The sequence below is a fragment of the Mesoplodon densirostris genome, chromosome 19 (assembly GCF_025265405.1).
Source record: "Mesoplodon densirostris isolate mMesDen1 chromosome 19, mMesDen1 primary haplotype, whole genome shotgun sequence".
In the NCBI taxonomy this organism is placed as follows: Eukaryota; Metazoa; Chordata; class Mammalia; order Artiodactyla; family Ziphiidae; genus Mesoplodon; species Mesoplodon densirostris.
This window is the reverse complement of record NC_082679.1, coordinates 3,865,782-3,887,140: the sequence shown is the minus strand read 5'-3', so window position 1 is coordinate 3,887,140 and position 21,359 is coordinate 3,865,782. Positions and strand designations below refer to the sequence as shown.

Sequence of the window (21,359 nt, the reverse complement as noted above, 5' to 3'; positions counted from 1 at the left end):
ACTGATGGATCAATGAAGAAATATCTCTGTCTGTATGGCACCCATCTAATATTCTGTGCCAAGCTCCTCCATTTAGATGTGGGATCTTATCCAAAGAAGGATTTGAGCCCCATTAGACACTGGTTAAGGAAAACACTCACTTCTCCTCTGAAACATAAACGGGAAGATGGATCTCCTCTTAGAGTCCACCCAAGAGCTCCCCAGAATGAAGTTCTCTGGGAAGGAACCCTTCCAGTGGAGCAATAGATGTAGAAATTCTCTGATGAGGAACTCTGCTCTCATACTTCCTGTGGATCCTCCTGCCTCATGAGAATCTGTCATCTGCTGCTGTGCACCAACAAGAAGCTAACGGGGCTGAGGCTGGCTGTGTCAGAACCATGGCCCCCAGAGACACCACCCTCTTCTGCCTCGGTGAGTCCTCCAACGCAAGTGGCTCAGAGGGAAAGGTGGGGGGATCCCAAAATAGTCAAGGTCTCTCTCAACGTAAGAACTCAGTGATTTCAGGAGCTGCGAGAAGATTCTTATCTCCTTAGTGGAGAGATGGCCTTTGCCCAGGTATCTGTAACTGCATCTGCCCAAGTCCCAACGCCACGCTAGCCTGTAAGGCTCCACGATCAAGTGGTCAAGTTGACCTTGGGGGTTCATTCGACCCATGCCAGGCTGCCTGGAGACCCATGATGGTTCCAGAGCTCCTACAGATGAGAGCCTCAGGGCTGGAATCTGGAAGACAAAACTAAAAGACGAGTCTTGTTTACTATGTTTGCTGTAGAAGAAAGAAAGGTCACCTGTGGGACTTCCCTGGTGGTCCAGTGGTTAAGAATCCACGCTTCCACTGCAGGGGGTGTGGGTTCGATCCCTGGTCAGGGAAATGAGATCCCACATGCCCCGCGGTGTGGCCAAAAAATAAAATCATTTTTTAAAATGACACCTGTATGTCATTATGTTGGGTGACTTATAATAAAGACTGGAAATCTGCGGATTGAGTTTTCATGAATGTCTCTCTTCCAGTGCTCTGTCTTGGCCAGAAGATTCAGGCACCGGATGGTAAGTGTTCCCCTAAGTCTCCTCCAGTCCCCCTATATCCTCATGGCAGCTCCAGGATTGAAGAGCAGGAGAAATAGTCTAAGGCCCGGATGAATTCCAATCTTATTCTTTGTTCTAGCTGTCTCTGCTGTGCTTCCCGTGCATAACTTCTACCTCACTGTGGTATCTCGGGATCCCTCAAACTCATCGTGCTCAGACCTGGATTTAGCCTTTGCCTCTATTTAGGTCAGCGTTTCTCAACCTCGGTACTATTGACATTTGAGACTGGATAACCCTTTGTTTTAGGGGCAGTCCTGTGAAGTATAGGATACTAAGCAGCATCCTTGTCCTCTACCCGCTACATGCCAATAGTATCTTCCACCACAATTGTGACAGCCAAAGATGTCTCCAGATATTGACAGATTGTCCCCTGGAAGGGAAAATTGTCTGTCTCCTGTTGAGCACCACTGGTTTAAGCCATGAGAGTAGATAAACAATGTGCTGAGTTAATGGAGGCATCTCTCTGTGTATCTCGGAATAACAAATACATGGAGGTACTGGTGAGTGAACATAAGGAAGTCCTGCAGGGTTCGTCTTGCTTCACAACAATCCTGCTGAGGACGGCAAACTCCCTTGTTTCCCCCTTCACAGAGCTGCAGTTGAGCACATCACCATCAGGTCTAAAATAGATGACACACCTTGACAAAGGGAACCAGCAGATTCTGAGTGTCCCTCCCCCTGTTTGCTAGTTTCTGTATAGGGGTTAAAGCCAAGGACAGAAGTCTTCAACACGCAAAATCACTCGCTTAAAGCCACTCCGTATGAATGCATTGGTGCCAAGAAGCTAACCCGCACCCTCGGGTACCCCAAAACGTTTCCAAGTCCCGTTCCATCTTACATCGCACTCCCAGGGTGGGAGTTTCCAAGTCCCAGCCTTCCCGCCCTCTCTCACAGAACTAATCATCATATCCGCCGGACACTTGCTGGCTGTCCCCCACACTGCATTCTCTAACTGCTGCAGGAGAGACAGCTCTCCCCCATCTGCAGGGACAGCAGAGGAGCTGGAGTGGGACAGCCCTGGTTTGCAGACCAGGCTGCACCACTCTTCAGTGTGTGGTCTTGAGCAATGGGTACGGCTTCCCCAAGCTTCCGCACCCTTACGTTAGAGTGAAGAGCGGAACTGCATGTGCATAAGGATTACCATGGCGACAAAACACCAACCAACTGCCCGGCCGACTAGCGGTTGCTAGGGGCTGCAGAGAGGGTAGGATTAATGTGTATGGGGTCTCCTCTGCGGGGCAATGAAAATGGAACTAGACGGAGGTGATGACTGCACGACGCTGTGAATGTACTAAATGCCACTGAATTGCATACGTTAAAAATGGTTAATTTTACGTTGCGTAAATTTCACCTGAATAAAAAATATATATAAAAAGGAAGGAATTCAGTTCCTCAAAAAATCCTTCAGTTCTTAAAAACTAAATATCCAATCCAGCAATTCCACTTGCATATATATATAACAAAAGAAATTGAAAGCAGGGATTCTAACAAGATATTTATACACCCATGTTCATAGCAACATTATTCACAATAGCCAGAAGGTGGAAACAACCTAAAGAGCCATTGATGTGAATGTATAAATAAAATGTGGTCTATACAAACAGTGGAATATTATTCAGCCATAAAAAGGAAAGATATTCTGACATGGGCTACAACATGGATGGATCTTGATGACATTACACGAAGTAAAATATGCCAGACACAGAAAGACAAATATTGTGTTATTCCACTGACACAAGGTACGTAGGATAGGGAAATTCATAGAGACAGAAAGTCAATTAGAAGTGACCAGGGCCTAAGGAAAGAAAGAGTGGAGAGTTACTGCTTAACAGTTATAGGGTTTTTGTTTGAAACCATGAAAAAGTCCTGAAAATAGATGGTCGTGATGGTTGCACGATATGGTGAGTGTAATTAATGCCACTGAGCTGTGCACTTAGAATTGGTTCACTGCTGCTTCCCACTAGCTATCTACTTTACACTTGGTAGTGTGGATGTGTCCATGCTACTCTCACTTGGCCCCAGCCGCCCCCTCCCTTGCCCAAAAAATGGTTTAAATAGTAAATTTTATGTTTATGCAACACATTTTATTTTACCACAATTAGAAACTACTAAAAAAATATTTTAAAGGCAGGAAATGTGAGTCCACCACACCTTAATTTATTTGTCCCCCCCCCATAGTGAAAGAAAGAAGTACGGTTTCTCCATGGCAGGCCACCTGAGTGTGGGCTCTATTTTCTTCTAGGGAATCTTTCCATTCCTACCATATCTGCCACGCCCGGTTCTGTGATTCCCTGGAATGAGTCTGTGAAGATCCTGTGCCGGGGAACTCCTGAGTCTTACCTGTACCAACTGGAGATCCTGGGAAACTCCACATACAAAGTGGTGGAGAAGAAATTGGGATTTCAGAAGACAGCTGAGTTTGTCATTAAACACATGGATACAAATACTGCAGGATGTTATCAGTGCCGATACAGAAAACAGTACAGCTGGTCAGTGCATAGTGAAGCCCTGGAGCTGGTGGTGACAGGTGAGGCCACATCCACAGTCTCTGACCCTCAGGTCTTTTTCCTTTCTTATTTTTTCAGATTTTTTGCTATTTTTAGAACAGTTTCAGATTTCCAGGGAAATGGAGGAGGTACAACAGAGAGTTCCCACATACCCAGCACCCAGGTGCGAACATTTTCCTTTAGTATGGTACACCCCTTACCATTAATGAACCAATATTGATACACTATAATGAGCCAAAGTTCATTGAGATTTCCTTAGTGTTTACCCAACAGCCTTCATCTATTCTGGGATCCCATCCCACACTGCATTTAGTTGTCATGTCTCTTTAGTTCCCTCTTGGCTGTGGAAGTTTCTCAGACTTTCCTTGTCTTTGATGACCTCGACAGTTTTGAGGGGTGCTGCTCTGGTATTTTGCAGGATGCCCCACTATTGGAAGTTGTCTGATGTTTTACTCATGATGAGACAGGGGCTATGGATCACGGTGAAGAAGACCACCAAGGCCCAGTGCCATTTTTAATCATATCATAGCAAGGGTACGTACTATACCAATGAATATGGCTGTTGATGCTGAGCTCGCATACCCGGCTGAGAGAGTGTTTGTCAGGTTTCTCCACTGCAACATGACTCCTCCTCCCACCCTCCCTTTCCATATGGAAGGAAATCACTATATGCAGCTCATACCTAAGGAGTGGAGAGTTATGTTCCTGCTGCATGCGTCCAGCCCTCAGTTTGAGGCTCTGTCCTCAGGGTGCCCTAACCCTGTGTTTCTAGAAGGTTGCACCCTGAGTTTCCAGGTTCTTCTATCTATGCTTTTTATACAAAGAATAAAAAGAAGATCCTTCCGCCCCTGCCATAACTCCTCAAACTCTCTGGATACCATTCCCTCTCTCCCCAACACATGGCCTGTGATATTGTGACTTATCCTAAGAAACATATGTTTGGTCTTCATCCTCTGTTCCTGGCACAGAGCTCCCCAAACCCCTGGGATTCCCTAAGCGATGAGCAATAAAGGTGTCTTCATTTTCATAAGAAATCCCTTTCAACCACATCTGAGTTTATGTTAATGAGGTGACTTCTGGAAAGCACCTAAGGATGGGGGCTGGTTGCCAGGGGTCATGGGAGAGTTGGAACTTTCAGCCCCACCTCACCTGACCTCCAGAGAGGGCAGAGAGGCTGGGGGTTGAATCAATCACCAACGGCCAATGACTTCAAGAGTCTTGCCTATGTAATGAAGCCTTATGCATCTCTTCCATCTGGCTGTTCCTGATACATGCTTTCATAATAAACCAGAAAACTAGTAAGTAAACTGGTTTCCTGAGTTCTGTAAGCCACCCTGGCAAATAAATTGAACCCAAGAACTGGGTCCTGGGAACTTCTGATTTGTAGCCATTGTGTCAGAAGCACAGGTGACAACCCAGACTTTTGATTGGTGTCTGAAGTGGGGGAGGTGTTGTAGGACTGAGCTCTTAACCTGGAGCACTAAACCTGGGGGATCTGACATTATTGCCAGGGAGAGAGTGTCAGAATTGAGTTGACTTGGGCTTCCCTGGTGGCGCAGTGGTTGAGAGTCCGCCTGCCGATGCAGGGGACACGGGTTCGTGCCCCGGTCCGGGAAGATCCCACATGCCGCAGAGCGGCTGGGCCCGTGAGCCGTGGCCGCTGAGCCTGCGCGTCCAGAGCCTGTGCTCTGCAGCGGGAGAGGCCACAACAGTGAGAGGCCCGCGTACCGCAAAAAAAGAAAAAAAAAAAAGAACTGAGTTGACTTGTGGGATGCCCAGCTGGGGTCTCAGAATTGCTCAGTGGTGTGGGGAGAAACCCACACATTGCAACTGGGAACAGAATCGTGTGGCACTTCTGGCTTTAGAGACTACATCGCTATCTCTCGAAGATGGCATCTCATCTGCTTGCTTGCTCAGCTCTATCTACAGTAACTGGGGACAGAGTATATAGATCCTGTAGTAGTGAAAGGGGATGTTACCACCTCCCATTCCATTGCAGCAGGAAATGTTGGCTTCCTCGCTTCTCTTAGCACAGATCCAGCGTGAGTGGCGGGGATACAGGGCAATGACACCAAGTCCTGCTAACAGCTCACTCTCTGCTCTTCTAGGCTTGTACGACAAACCCTCCCTCTCCACTGACGGCTGCCTTGTGGTGCTGCCAGGGGAGAATGTTTCCTTCCGGTGCAGTTCAGCACACATCTCATTCAATAGATTTTCACTGAGCAAGGAGGGAAGGGCCGTTCTGTCGCAGCACCAAAACGGGGGACGCTGGGGTGACTTCATTCTGGGTCCTGTGAACCTCAGCTTCTCAGGCATCTACACATGCTACAGTTGGTACAGTGGCAGCCCTTATGTATGGTCAGCCCCCAGTGATGCCCTGGAGCTTGTGGTCACAGGTAAGTGCACCCCCACCCAGACGTATGTCCTCCTCCTCAGGGCTCTGGCTGACTGTCCAGGGCCTTGGCATCAGGCAGGAATACAAAGAGATGCACTGAGAAAGAACAGTGGGGCAGGAGAGGTCATTACTCAGAGGACCACGAAGAGAGAAGAAGCACTTCTCTATCCATTCTTCTGCTGATGGACATTTAGGTTGCTTCCATGTCTTGGCTATTGTAAAAGCACTGCAATGAACACTGGGGTGCAGGTGTCCTTTCGGACCATGTCTTTCTCCAGATATATGTCCAGGAGTGGGATTGAAGGATCATGCGGTAGCTCTATTTTTAGTTTTTTAAGGAACCTCCACACTGTTCTCCACAGTGGCTGCACCAATCTACATTCCCATCAGCAGTGCAGGAGGGTTCCCTTCTCTCCACACCCTCTCCAGCAGAAGATGTGGTATATGTATACAATGGAATATTACTCAGCCATAAAAAAGAATGAAATAATGCTATTTGCAGCAACATGGATGGACCTAGAGATTGTCATACTGAGTGAAGTAAGTCAGGCAGAGAAAGAGAAATATCGTGTGCTATCGCTTATATACGGAATCTTTTCTTCAAAAAAATGATACAAATGAACTTATTTACAAAACAGAAACAGACTCACAGACTTAGAGAACGAACTTATGGTTACCAGGGTGGGGGCGGATAGTTAGGGAGTTTGGGATTGACAGGTACACACTGCTATATTTAAAATGAATAACCAACAAGGACCTACTGTACAGCACAGAGAACTCTGCTCAATACTATGGAACAGCCTAAATGGGAAAAGAATTTGAGAAAGAATAGATACATGTATATGTATAACTGAATCACTTTGCTGTACACCTGAAACTAATACAACATTATTAATTGACTGTACTCCAATATAAAATAAATATTTTAAAAAGTGAGAGAGAGAGAAGAAGCACTTCTCACCCACATCACATTTGACTTCCACATCCTCTCCTTGAGTTCTCCAGTGTCCTTTGAAAACACATGGCCTGTTGAGAAAGGAGAGGCCAACATCTGGAGTCACATTAAGGGGTGTTGTTGAGATAGGAGTTGCCAGACACAACCTCTGACGAATCCACTTCCTTTTTCACATGCTTAGTTGCAGCTGAAAATCCTGAAACTAACCTATAATACTAGAATCCACTCAGAGTGGGTGACTGAGGAAGACTCTAAAAAAACTCTATCAAGGGACTTCCCTGGTGGTCCAGTGGTTAAGACTCGGTGCTTCCACCGCAGAGAGCACGGGTTCGATCCCTAGTCAGGAAACCAGATTCCAGATGCCGTGTTGTGCAGCCAAAAAAAAAAAAAAAAAAAAAACCCTCTGTCAAGAGCTTCATTTTTGGGAATTCACTAGTGGTCCAATGGTTAAGACTTGGGCTTTCACTGCCATGGGCCCGGGTTCAATCCCTGGCTGGGTAACTAAGATCCTGCAAGCCACATGGCGTGGTCAAAAAAAAAACTTTCATTTTTATATTGTTTGCACGCATCACTGTGCCCAGAGGGAGAAAACAAAGAGTTATAGCAGAGGAAAGCAGCTGCTGATTGCTGAGTGGGATGACCACATATGTCTCTCTTATGTACCTTGTCCAGTCATTCTACAAGTTAAGCAAATATGATAGTCATGGCACCGTAAGACCATACAGACAGAATGGTCTTTTCAATGAATGTTGCAGGGACAATTGGGCAACAGTGGAGGAGGGGTGAATTTATTAGCCTTTTCCTTTAGAGTAGATAATCAATGTATCTTGTTTTAGAAATCACCTCCTATCTGACATCAAGGTGGTCCTCTTCTGTATTATCTTCTCAAACTTGAAACATTTTGCACTTTGCAATTAGGAATTCCAAATTCACTTGGAATTGATTTCTGTATTTTAACAGGAGAGAGTTACTAGGATTTCTGAGCATTGTAATTTCACACTATTTTACTACATCCTTGAGAGGAACAGAGGTCCATGAAGTCCATAAAACAAATGGAGAAATCTTTTTAAAGGTTCAGTGAATAGAAATGTCTAGTGAAAGGTCACACAATAGTGGAGATAAATTTTCCCTAAGTTTTTCCGTTCTGTTTTTTTGTTTTGTTTTGTTTTTGTTTTTCGTTTTTTGTTTCTTCGGCAGCATGGCATGTGGGATCCTGGTTCCCTGAGCAGGGATTGAACCCGTGTCCCCTATGGTGGAAGCACAGAGTCTTACCTCCTGGATGGCCAGGGAAGTCCCAAATTTTCTCTAAGCTTATCTGAAATGCTTCTCCTACTTGCTTCCCAGATACCAGCCATCCTGTACCCTTTGTCATGTGTGAGAAAGGAACACACATTGTTATGTGGGGTGAAGATGACATAGAGGAGAGACTTTCAGACTCTGGATCCATGAAGATGTTGCAGGGATATGATTAGACAGTCAGTGACACTGCCACGTGAGGAGGGAATGAAAAGCAAACACAACATGCTCATACCCACCTCCTCCCCCTTTTACAAGACTCCCCGGGGAACCACACCCTTGGTCCTATGTTTAATATGAAGTAGGGTGCTCATGAATGCATGCACGTGTGGAGGAGGGGGTCCCAGTGAAACCACAAATAGGGAAATGAGCTCCCTTTCCAGGGTTCTTGGGATGGGACGGAATGAAACATGACCAGTGATATTCATCTCTTCTAATTATATCTCTAGATACCACAAGCCAAGATTACAGGACGGAGAACTTGATTCGAATGGGCATGGCAGGGCTGCTCCTGGTGGTTCTCTTGGCCATTCTGGCTGAAAATTGGCTTGGCCATCAGGTTCCACACGAGGAAGCCCAGCAAGATCTGCCTGAACTGAGCTGCAGTAGACAGAAAACTCAGACAGAATGGACCTTTGGACTAACTCCAAAGGGTCACCAGGTAGACACCAGGCACTGAATACAACAGCCAGCACTTGTGGAGTTCTGGAAAGCTACAAGGAGAGCACAAGGGAGAACGAGGTACTAACAAGCTTGGATCCCTTTGCAAACCAATCAAATGGTATTTTCTTATATGAATCTGATATATTTGCAGCCCACCCTGCTAGACTTTGGTGATAAAATTCTCAGTACAGGGACTTCCCTGGTGGCGCAGTGGATAAGACTCCATGCTCCCAATGCAGGGGGCCTGGGTTCAATCCCTGGTCAGGGAACTACATACCACATGCATCGCGCAACTAAGAGTTTGCATGCCACAACTAAGGAGCCCGCCTGCCACAACTAAGGACCCCACGTGGTGCAACTAAGGAGCCAGCAAGCTGCAAGTAAGGAGCGCACTTGCCGCAACTAAGACCCAGTGCAACCAAATAAATAAATAAATATTTTTTAAAAGAATTATCAATATAATCTTTGCTTAACTCTTCCTGTGATAAAAAAAATAATGCAAAGCATTCTCAATTCTCCTTGCTGACTGTTTTTCACCCCTCCTGCACAGAAGTTCTGGCTCATACATTCATTTTGTCTTGAACTTATCAGCACCAAATACCATTACATCCTCCTGATAGAAGACCTTAACACCTAGAATTACATTAATTACGAATGCTAATAATTAATTATGAATACTGTCCACTCAACATACCATATATTCCACGACACAACTGTGCTTCTAGCTTTCCCTACAGTAACATTTGTGTGTTAACACAGGCTTTTCCGACTCTTAAGAAGGCTCTCCTGTTCTTATGAAACTAACCCACTTCAAAATATCTCATGCCTCCAACGCAGAGTAAACAGACTTGTGAAAGCAGCGGAACAAGCATCTCCTTTGGATCAACTCAGTACTTTAAGCTACTTAGTCTATCGATTCATCTTTTTGTAGTATGCATCATGACGTCTAGAAAACATGACGTACTGGATATATTTATTGAGATCATGAGCAAATAAGTTAGTGACTGAGCCAGATAAACAAGGAAATGTTAGTGACTGAGCCAAATAAACGACAAGGAAGTGCTACAGCTGCAGAGGAGGACCGACGAGAGTCTTTATATCAGATCCAAATCGACCAGAGAAATGCAATGCAGCCTGTTTCCCAGAGAGGGAAGAGATTAGCTTCACATACGTGGTTTTGTCTATGGTAGGGCCTCGTTTGGAAAAGGGGCTCTGAGAATAAAAGGGTCCTGCACTCCTAGGAAAAGGATTGATTTTTCTGTAGCCACGATGACAAGTAGCCACCAGAATGGGTTTATAACCCGTCAATGACCACTCACGTTGACCATTCAACCAATCAGACAGCTCCCTGCTTCTAACAGCCAATCAGAAACAGGTTCACTCCAGTAACCACACCGGTGAGAGACAGCCAATCAAAATAAGACTCCCTCGAACAAACATGCTTTTACGGATAACGTTCAAACCAGAAGAGCCCCTGAAAATCCACATTTCCCAAAAACCCTGTATAGGATCAGCAGTGGGCTCTGCTCGGAGACACTGTGTCTGGCCAGCATAACTCTCCCTACTACAGTAATAATAAATTCGGCTTTGCCTTCTTATTTCAGACGTTGAGTAGTGAGTGCATTAGCCTTTGGCAGTTTATGTATTAGACTGATTTAAGTTAAGTATAAGGTCTTTGCTTAAGGGCAAGGTGTATGGCGGCTTATAATCCATGACTTTAAGTTGTCTTTTTTTAAATTTTTATCGGCGTATAGTTGAGTTACAATATTGTGCTAGTTTCTGCTGTACAGCAAAGTGAATCAGTTATACATATACATATATCCACTCTTTTTTAGGTTATTTTCCCATATACATGACTTTCAGTTCTATGTCAGGCATTATGCTGGTCGTTTCATTTATATGAGCATAGCTGTAACGCCGTGAATTTTCATTTAATCAATTTTAATTCAATCAATCATGTGACAGTCATGTCACACGAGCAAACAGAGGCTCAGAAATGGTATGATTTGGGGCTTCCCTGGTGGCGCAGTGGTTGAGAGTCCGCCTGCCGATGCAGGGGACATGGGTTCGTGCCCCGGTCCTGGAAGATCCCACATGCCATAGAGCGGCTGGGCCCGTGAGCCATGGCCACTGAGCCTGCGCGTCCAGAGCTTGTGCTCCACAACGGGAGAGGCCACAGCAGTGAGAGGCCCGCATACCGCAAAAAAAAAAAAAAAAGAAAGAAATGGTATGATTTGGATAATGATATGAATATGTGGATACAGAGTTTCAGTCTGGGAAGATGAAACAATTCTAGAGATGATGGTGGTGATGATTGCATGACGACGTACGTGTCCTAGCTGCCACCGAACTGTACACTTACAAATGGTGAAGGAGGTAAGTTTCATGTATGTGGAGGTGTTTACCATAATAAAAAAGACTTTAAAAATGGTTAAAATGGTAAATTTTGTGTTATGTATGTTTTGCCACAATTTTTAAAAAGTTCTTTGTGGTCTACAGAAACTGAAAGTAGATTGGTGGTTGCCCAAAGCTGGGAGAGTGAGGGGGTATTGGACAGTGAGTGCTAGTGGGTATTGGAGGGTTTTTTTTGGGGGGGTGATTAAAAAGTTCTGAAATTAGATTATGGTGATGGTTGAGCAACTCTGTGAATATAATAAAAACCACTGAATTCTACACTTTAAATGGTAAATTGTATAGTATGTAAATTACATCTCAATTAAGTTGAGTTTCTTCAAGTATCAAAAATGATTAAAAGTGATCATTAAATGATCAAAAATGACTCAACCTCAGTGGTTGAGTCATGACTTGAAATCCATCATCTCCAACAGGGCTTACAGTGTGCATATGGGGATAGTCCTAGGAGCACAGGTGTGAGCTTAAGGTGAAAACTGGGGCTGGACTAAATAGATACAGAGAAGTACCTGAGAAACCAGAGACAAACTTAGGGAGAATGGATGGCATGATTGCCCTTAGTATGTAGTGTCCAGGGAAAACACTCCAGGTTCAGAGCATATTCCCCTAAGATGATCACCCAACCCCTCTAATGAGCTGGATAAAACATGGCATTTATTTAACTTATTTGTGCTTCAGTTCCTTATCTGGAAATGGTGGAGTAAATGCTATCAACTTCATTGGGTTATCATGAGAATTCAATGAATGAATGATGCCAGCCACTCAGAACAGTGCCTACACATAGGAAATGGTTTTCAAGTCTGGTGACCAGAAACCTTGCTTCTCAAGATGATTTTATCTTCAGATCTTTGCAAACTGCTGGAATAAACTGTTCCACTCTGAGTTGGTGAGCTCCGTAGCAGAAAACAGAGGAGGAAAGTATCATTACTATTATGTGATGCGGGGGTAGCACTTGCCCCCATTTCCACACCAACTTCAAAAATTACTATAAATAACCAAGAGAGTGTGTTATTGACCAAAAAATAGACAAATAGATCAACAGAATGGAATAGATAGCTCAGAAATAGACCCATATAAATATAGTCAACTGATTTTTCACAAAGGAACAAGAGCAATACAGTGGAGCAAAGATACTCTCTTCAACAAATGGTGCTGGAACAACCGGACATCCAGATGCAAAAAAATGAATCTAGACACAGACCTTACACCCTTCACACAAGTGAACTCAAAATGGATCACAGACCTAAATGTAAAACGAAAACTACAAAACTCTTAGAAAAAAACATAGACGATCTTGGGTTTTGTGATGCTTTTTTAGACACAACACCAAAGACATGATCCATGAGAGGAAAAATCGATAAGCTGGGATTGATTAAAATTTAAAAATTCTACTCTGTGATAGACAGTATCAAGAGAAATGAAAAGCCACAGACTGGAAGAAAACATCTGTGAAAGAATGAAATTCGACCCTTTTTTACACCACACATAAAAGTTAACTTAAAATGGATTAAAGACTTAAACATAGGGACTTCCCTGGTTGCGCAGTGGTTAAGAATCCTCCTGCCAATGCAGGGTACACAGATTCAAGCCCTGGTCGGGGAAGACCCCACATGCCGCGGAGCAACTAAGCCCGTGGGCCACAACTACTGAGCCTGCATGCCACAACTACTGAAGTCCGTGTACCTAGAGCCCATGCTCCTCAACAAGAGAAGCCACTGCAACGAGAAGCCTGCGCACCACAATGAAGAGTAGCCCCCGCTCACCGCAACTAGAGAAACCCCGCATGCAGTAACGAAGACCCAACGCAGCCAAAATATATATATATAAATAAACAAATTAATTTTTTTAAAAAAGACTTAAACATAAAACCCCAAACACTAACACTCCCAGTAGAAAACATAAGAAAAAATGTACCTCAACATTGACCTTGTCAATAAATTTTTTGGCTATGACACCAAAAGCCCAGGCAACAAAAGCAAAAATAAACAAGTGGGACAACATCAAACTAAAAAGATTCTGCACAGCAAGGGAAACCATCCACAGTGGGACACCACCAGCCCCAGGATCCCTGGGGCCCCACAAGAAGCCACCCTGGGACCTGGGCCTGCCCACCAGTGGGTAAACAGCCACCACACGAGGCAGGGCCTGACAGTCAAACAGGCGAGGGTCCACACTACCTACCAGCGCACCACAGATACAGGGAAGGCGACACACAGATGGCCAACAGGCACATGAAAAGATGCTCATCTCCAATGATCAGAGAGATGCAAATCAAAACAACACTGAGATACCCCCTCACACCAGTCAGAATGGCCACCATCAAAAAGTCTACAAATAATAAATGCTGGAGAGGGTGGGGAGAAAAGGGAACCCTCCTACACTATGGGTGGGAATGTAAATTGGTGTAGGCACTATGGAGAACAGCATGGAGGATCCTCAAAAAATTAAAAATAAAACTACCATAGGATCCAGCAATTCCACACCCGGGTATACATCTGGAACCAATGAAAGCACTAATTCAAAAAGATACATGCATCCTAATGTTCACAGCAGCAATAGTCAGGACACAGAAGCAACCCAAGTGTCCATCAACAGACAACTGGATTAAGATGTGATATATGTGATACACACACACACACACACACACACACACACACAGTGGAATATTACTCAGCCATAAAATAGAATGAAATTCTACCATTGGCAGCAACACAGATGAACCTAGAGAATATTATGCTTAGTGAAATAAGTCAGACAGAGAAAGACAAGTACTGTATGATATCACTTATATGTAGACTCTAAAAAATAATACAAATGAATGCATATGCAAAACAGAAACATACTCACAGATATAGAAAATAAACTTGTGGTTACCAAACGGGAGAGGGAAGGGGGTGCGGACAAATAAAGGGTATGGGATTAAGAGCTACAAACTAATATGTATAAAATAGATAAGCAACAAGAATATACTATATAGCACAGGGAACTACAGCCATTATCTTGTAATAATTTATAATGGAGGATAATCTGCAAAAATAATGAATCACTGTGCTGTTCACCTGGAACAAATCCAATACTGTTGATCAACTATACTTCAGTTAAGTAATTAATTAATTTAAAATTATTTAGACCCTTAAAAAAAGAAAAATGGACACATTTTGCATTTTAAATATATTAAGTACTTAATATATTAATATTATATTACTTAATATTTTAATATTAATACTTAATATTTTAATATTTAAGTACTTAATATTTTAAAGTACCTAATATTTTAATATTTAATTTCTGCTTTATAACAGACTAAAGGAATGTCATTATGTAACAAATAAAATATATTTTTGCTTAAAAATATTATTTATTGGGCTTCCCTGGTGGCACAGTGGTTCAGAGTCCGCCTGCCGATGCAGGGGACATGGGTTCGTGCCCCGGTCCGGGAAGATCCCACATGCCGCGGAGCGGCTAGGCCAGTGAGCCGTGGCCGCTAAGCCTGCGTGTCTGGAGCCTGTGCTCCGCAACGAGAGAGGCCACAACAGTGAGAGGCCCGCGTACCACACAAAAAAAAAATATATATATATATATATATATTATTTATTGAAACATTGTAACAAATCTTTGAAGAAGGCAGTATTATCATTCCATTCTGATGAAGCCAGTTAACATCCAAGCATATGAATGTACACAGGGGAGCCAAAGTTAAACTCCTATGTTTTTTTTTTTTTTGCGGTACGCGGGCCTCTCACTGTTGTGGCCTCTCCCGTTGCGGAGCACAGGCTCCGGACGCGCAGGCTCAGCGGCCACGGCTCATGAGCCCAGCCGCTCCACGGCATGTGGGATCTTCCCGGACCAGGGCACGAACCCGTGTCCCCTGCATCGTCAGGCGGACTCAAACCCACTGCACCACCAGGGAAGCCCAAACATCTATTTTTTCAATGATGCTAAGGCTTTTGCTCTGCACACTACCCTATGCCTTCCTTGGGCATAATGTCCATATTTCAAAATTTAGAAGTTGACCCAGAAATGAGTTTCAGTTCAGGCAGACAACTATCAGAGGTTCTGGTTAGAAACCACAGGTATGATCAGATGTGTCATGGGGACCATTTCCTTTCCTTATACCCGATGGCCAGAGGTGGGGGGAGATCTTTGAATTTTCTCATAAAAAAGTCAGGGTGAAAGTCCCGTGGTGATTGGCGCTGGGCTTCACTCACCACATCCTGCGCCTCTCCCTGGGCTGCAGGACTCAGTCTCCCCCCAGCTCTCCATATGAGCCAGGCAGGATCTGAGCTATGCCTTCTACACTTGTGGCCCTTCTCTTTCTTGGTGAGTTCTTGCGTGGAAGAGAGACGGAATTCAGGGCTCTAGTGTGGATGGGGCAATGTATCTCATAATTCCTGTTTTCCAGGGCTGTCTCTGAGCCAGAGGACCAGCACCCAGAAGCGTGAGTCCTTCCTTCAAAGCCCCAGAGTCTGGGTTGAGGCTAAGTATCCACCTGAGCACAACTGGAAGAGAGGGCAGGGGCTCTGGCTTGCTAGGAGGGCTTGAGACCAGCAGCTGGGTGGGAAGTAGGGTGGGCAGGGGCTTTATCTGGAACTCCAGCCTCTGATTCCTTTCCAGAGACTCTCTCGAAGCCTGTCATCTGGGCCAAACCCAGTTTCATGATTCCAAAAGGAAAACTGGCGATCATCTGGTGCCAAGGAACTCATGAGGCCGTTGAGTACCAACTGCGCTTTGAGGGAGGCCTTTCTGCCTTCGAGAGACTGAAGTCACCTGGGACGGTGACCAGAGTAAAGTTCCCCATCCCGTCCATGACCTCACAGACTGCAGGGCAGTACAGGTGCTTCTATCGAAGTGGGGAGCTCTGGTCAGAGCCCAGTGACCCTCTGGATCTGGTGGTAACAGGTAACTGTCCCACTGCATAGCTGTAGAGTCAACTCCTCAGTCTGACTCCTGGGCAGGGTCATCACTTATTCATCTCCTTTACTCTCTTCCAAGCCTCACTCAGATACTAGTTTTTGTCTGGAGGGTAATGTAGAGGGTTGATTATTTCCTACAGGGATTATCTTTAGAGAACTGTCTCTATGTCCTAGAAGCAGATTTGTCTCAGGTTCTTCAGAAAAGAGGCTCTGAGATGGATATTTGTACACAGAGGGGGTTACTGTGGAGTGGCCTCAAACACCACACCTGTGATGAGTGAGGGGGACAGGCTGGGCAGAAGGGGAAGTTGGACTGTGATGCAGCTTCAGCTGAGACCTCGGCCGAGCGAATGTGGGACTCTGGACCTGGATGGCTTTTCAGAATAGTCTTGAAATGAGGCTGGAAGCTCTGTACCCCCCACTGTATCAAACAGTAATTGGCTGAGAACCACTCTTAGGGAGACTGCAGACAAATACCCTTGCTTTTGTGGTTCTTGTATTCTAGCAGAAGAGAGACCATGAGTCAAAGTCAGGAAATTCAAATCAATAATATAGCATGTAAGGGCAAAATGGTGGTATGGAAAAAAGACAAAGTAAATGGGGTTCAGGTGACTGGCAGGCCAGGTAATCTTGGGTCAGATGGTTCCCTCCAGTTGAGGGATATGGTTCTCAAACTTAAGTAGATATCAGAATCACCTGTAGGGCTTGTAGAAGCACAGATGACTTCAGTAAGCCCATGTTCATAGAAGCATTATTCATAATAGCCAAAAGGTAGAAACATCCTTTGCCTATCAGTGAATGAATGGATGAAGAAAATGTGGTCCATCCATACAACTGAATATTACTCAGTCTTAAAAAGGAAGGAAATTCTAACACACGATAAAACATGGATGAACTTGAGGGCGTTATATTGAGTGAAATAAGCCAGTCATCAAAGGATCAATAAGTGTACATTTCCCTTTACATGGGGTACTTAAAATACTCAAATTCGGAGGCAGAAAGTAGAATGGTGGTTGCCAGGGGCTGGGGGTAGGGGGAATGAAGAGTTAGTGTTTAATGTGCACAGACTTTCAGTTATGCAAGGTGAAAAGCATTCCGGAGACTAATGGTGATAATGGTTGTACAACGACGTGGATGTACTTAATACCACAGCACTGTACAATTAAAAATACTTAAGATGGTAGACTTATGTATATCTTACTATGACTAAAAGTGATAATAATGTTTTAAAACACAGATGGCTGCTCTTCTCCTAAGTTTCTGATGCAGTAGGTCTGGGGTAGAGCCTGGCAATTTGCATTTCTAACAAGGTTCCCGACGATGCTGATGTAGCTGGTCCCAAGGACCAAACACTGAGGACCAATGATGTAGCGCAATTCCCAGAGATTCATCTTTTTTTTAATTAATTTTTATTGTAGTATAGTTGCTTTATAATGTTGTGTTAGTTTCTGCTGTACAGCAAAGTGAATCAGCTATACGTATACATATATCCCCTCTTTTTTGGATTTCCTTCCCATTTAGGTCACCACAGAGCATTGAGTAGAGTCCCCTGTGCTCTACAGTAGGTTCTCATTAGTTCTCTATTTTATACATAGTATTCAGTAGTGTATATATGTCAATCCCCCTCTCCCAATTCATCCCGGCCACCTTGGTATCCATACATTTGTTCTCTACATCTGTGCCTCTATTTCTGCTTTGCAAGTAAGTTCATCTGTATCACTAGAAAGAGATTTATCTTAACACTCCTGGAAGCTAGGGGAGCAAATGTCTCACTCGTGAAGGGAGAGATCGGGGAGGGTATGTCCATGACCGAGACAAATCTAGGAGACAGAAGAAGAGACCAAGATTCTGGGGAGTGATATCCCGGTCCTAAGGAGAAGAGGGATGGGGGATATAGGAAGCAGGATACAGATGCTCTTTACCGGGACTTCCCTGGCGGTCCAGTGGTTAAGACTCCGCACTTCCAATGCAGGGGGCGTGGGTTCAATCCCGGGTTGGGGAACTAAGATCCCACATGCCCCCTGGCCAAAAAAAAAAAAATTATGTTCTTTACCTACCAGCCACCTTCTCTCGCAGGACTGTATGACACACCCACCCTCTCAGTTCAACCCAGACCTGAGGTGACCTCAGGAGAAAAAGTGACCTTCCTTTGCCGCCTAGAAACAGCAACAACCACCTTCTTTCTGCTCAAGGAGGGAAGATCCAGCCGCCCACAGCACAGATATGGGAATATGCAGGCGGAGTTCCCCATGGGCCCTGTGAGCACAGCTCACAGAGGCACGTACAGATGTTTTGGCTCCTATAACAAACATGCATGGTCTTTCCCCAGTGAGCCCGTGAAGCTCCTGGTCAAAGGTGAGGACACCCCCCAATTTTACCCCATGTCCTTTCTGGATCCCTAACTGACCCCCAAACAATGATGAGAGAGGCAGCAAAGAGGCAGGTGGGAAGACGCACAGAGGGTACTTTTCACCAATGCCCTCATCCACGTTGATTTGCCAGAGGCCCAGTTGATAGCGCATGAGGAATATCGCCAGAGAGATGGCGGGCGGGGGGCGGAGTGCAGAGAATAAGTGGGAAGACCAGATCCCTTGATTTTTCTCCTTGTCTCCATTGCCAGGAGATGCCGGGGACACCACCTTTGCGCCCACAGAGCACACCTCTTCTGGTGAGTAACACGTACTTCTAAACTTGGGGAAGGACTCAGAGCCTCCCAGTGACACTAAAAACCTGGCATTCGTTCAAAATATCCCTTGAGTGTACAGCGTATGCCGTGAACTACAGTTCTATCAGTCAACCAAAGATCCTTGCTTGTGTGGCACTCGTATTCTAGCGGGAGAAGGCAGGCCATGAGTCAAAGTCAGGATACGTCAACCAATGACATAGCACACAAGGAGGAAACGACGGTGTGGAAAAAGACAACGTAGAACGCACGGCATTAAGGCGTGGGGAAGAGGGCAGGTAGCGGCACTTAGCAGAGTCGTCCACACTGGCCTCACAGAGAAGGAGGCTCCAAGCAAAACAGCTGAGGGACTTCCCTGGCGGTCCAGTGGTTAAGACTTCGCCTTCCAATGCAGGGATGCGGGTGCGATCCCTGGCCAGGGAGCTAAGATCCCACCTGCCTCGTGGCCAAAAAACCAAAACATAAAACAGAAGCAATATTGTAACAAATTCAATAATGACTTTAAAAAAAAAAAAAAAGGGCTTCCCTGGTGGCGCAGTGGTTGAGAGTCCGCCTGCCAATGCAGGGGACATGGGTTCGTGCCCCGGTCTGGGAAGATCCCACATGCCACGGAGCGGCTGGGCTCGTGAGCCATGGCCGCTGAGCCTGCGCGTCCAGAGCCTGTGCTCTGCAATGGGAGAGGCCACAACAGTGAGAGGCCTGTGTACTGGGGCGGGGGTGAAGAGCTGAAAGAGTTGAGGGCATTAGTCCTTAGGCCTACGCCCTAAGGCAGAAAGATGGGCAGGGTGATAAAAGAACAGCCAGGAGCCCAGTGGACAGGAAATGATGTCAGAGGGGGGATGGCAGGGGTGTGGTGGGCTGGGGCAGCTCATTTAGGACCTTGAAGAAGTTTGGTTAAGACTGAATGACGTACAGTGGAGGATTACTGGACTGAATGTCAATATCATGACATAGTGTGAGTGTGTTTCGTGTTTGGAAATTGCAATCATTGTTGCTTTTGTTGTGGTCATCCATTTGCAATGCTTGGTGTCGGTTTATTTATCTCTTGTAAAAATAAAATACAGTGTGTGTGTGTGTGTGTGTGAAAAAAAAGAATGCCGTATATATAGAATCATAAAAAAAAAAAGACTGAATGACGTGACTAGTGGGACGAAGAAGAAAGGATGGCAATTGACTTAATGAGGAAACGGAGGCTCACACAGAAGATATGCCTGGAGACACACGCTTATTAGTCCTAGAGCTGAATTCTTCCTCTGGTTTGTCTGTCTTTTGTTTTCTTTTGTTTGGTTTTTAATTAATTTTTATCGGACCATAGTTGCCTTACAATGTTGCGTTAGCTTCTACTGCACAGCAAAATGAATCAGCCGCACATATACATATATCCCCTCCACTGAGGACACTACAGTGCATTAAGTAGGGCTCCCTGTGCTATACAGTATGTCTTTTCCCTCTTCCACTCCACCTGCCAGATGAAGCCACTGGGACCTGGAGTGCGAGGGGTGGACCTAGAAAAGCTATAGAACGTCAGGGAGTATATCCAAGGGTAGGAGAGCCTGGGATGGAAGAGGCCACATCATCTCTTTTCCTCACGTCTCCTCTTTCCTTATCCTCTGCAGACCACTGGGACGCCTACATGTTAACCACAGAGACCCAATTCCAGGAAGGTAAGCCAGCAGCGGGGGCTGTAGGCACTAAAGGACATAAGATCGGGAAAGGAGAGAGGAAGAGAGATGGGGTGAAGTGGTCTTGGTAGGTTCCTGTGAGCAATCACTCTTGTTCTTCTGACCCCAGATCCTGTCCTCCGGGATCACAATGCCCAGAATCTCCTTCGGGTCGGCCTAGTTTTCCTGGTCTTGGTGGCCCTCGTGTGGCTCCTGGTTAAAGACTGGCTTCACAGGAAGAAGCCTCAAGAGAGAGCCAGCAGGGCTTCAAGTCAGGAGTGCAGAAGGTTCAGAGCACAAAGAGCCCTGGAGAAATGACCAAGAGATGCAGTGGCCACAGGTAAAGCTGCAAGCTGACCCTGACCTTGGGCTGTGGGAGCTCCGAGTTGAGCCCATGGAGGAGAGAGTCATCGCGGAAAACTACGGGAGAACGGCATGGAGTTTGGCAGAGGGTTGGGGATGAAAGCGCTAAATTTCTTCTGTAGGCAGAACCCATTGTCTCTTCTAGGTTCTAAGTACTGTTGCACTTGCTTCCTGCGAACCAAATTTTTAACCACTCTGGTCTTTCCTGAAAACATCTTTAACGGCATGGCCGTGGGAATATCTCCTCCCTACTTTTGTCTTTATCCCTCTTTCTTCTTTGCTGTCTCCTGCACATGTCATCCAAAATATTTAACCACCAGTACAGAATAGGTACACTTATCAAACGGAACAAGAGCCGGAGAGGCAACAACCAGTCAATGGAGATGCAGGCTTATAAACAAACAGCACATCGATACCAGTGTGTCCTG

The 21,359-nt window shown here is 45.2% G+C and overlaps 3 protein-coding genes across 3 annotated transcripts in view; 2 read left to right on the top strand and 1 right to left on the bottom strand.

Moving 5' to 3' along the window:
- Positions 1-377: 377 nt before the first annotated feature.
- FCAR (Fc alpha receptor) lies at positions 378-8,915 on the top strand. The gene is made up of 5 exons (XM_060085068.1): positions 378-411; positions 1,009-1,044; positions 3,326-3,610; positions 5,699-5,986; positions 8,686-8,915. Exons 1-5 carry the CDS (start codon positions 378-380, stop codon positions 8,913-8,915), a joined length of 873 nt encoding a protein of 290 aa, XP_059941051.1.
- Positions 8,916-12,105: 3,190 nt separating this feature from the next.
- The window catches only part of NLRP7 (NLR family pyrin domain containing 7), a 47,547-nt gene continuing 38,293 nt past the window's right edge, over positions 12,106-21,359 (bottom strand). Inside the window, exon 7 of the mRNA XM_060085222.1 lies at positions 12,106-12,202. Within this exon, the coding sequence (XP_059941205.1) occupies positions 12,106-12,202 (97 nt within the window). The remainder of the gene's footprint in view (positions 12,203-21,359) is intronic.
- Positions 15,598-20,886, top strand: NCR1 (natural cytotoxicity triggering receptor 1). The gene is made up of 7 exons (XM_060085330.1): positions 15,598-15,631; positions 15,714-15,800; positions 15,926-16,210; positions 18,301-18,579; positions 18,845-18,892; positions 20,524-20,571; positions 20,699-20,886. The coding sequence occupies exons 1-7, from the start codon at positions 15,598-15,600 to the stop codon at positions 20,884-20,886; spliced, it is 969 nt and encodes a 322-aa protein (XP_059941313.1).

Bases quoted from the DNA above. Each gene is read 5' to 3' on its own strand.
- FCAR (XM_060085068.1), top strand. From the start codon at position 378: ATGGCCCCCAGAGACACCACCCTCTTCTGCCTCG. The intron at 1,045-3,325 runs GTAAGTGTTCCC...ATTTTCTTCTAG, and splicing joins GAAGATTCAGGCACCGGATG to GGAATCTTTCCATTCCTACC. The intron at 3,611-5,698 runs GTGAGGCCACAT...CTGCTCTTCTAG, and splicing joins CCTGGAGCTGGTGGTGACAG to GCTTGTACGACAAACCCTCC.
- NCR1 (XM_060085330.1), top strand. From the start codon at position 15,598: ATGCCTTCTACACTTGTGGCCCTTCTCTTTCTTG. The intron at 16,211-18,300 runs GTAACTGTCCCA...CTTCTCTCGCAG, and splicing joins TCTGGATCTGGTGGTAACAG to GACTGTATGACACACCCACC. The intron at 18,580-18,844 runs GTGAGGACACCC...CTCCATTGCCAG, and splicing joins CGTGAAGCTCCTGGTCAAAG to GAGATGCCGGGGACACCACC.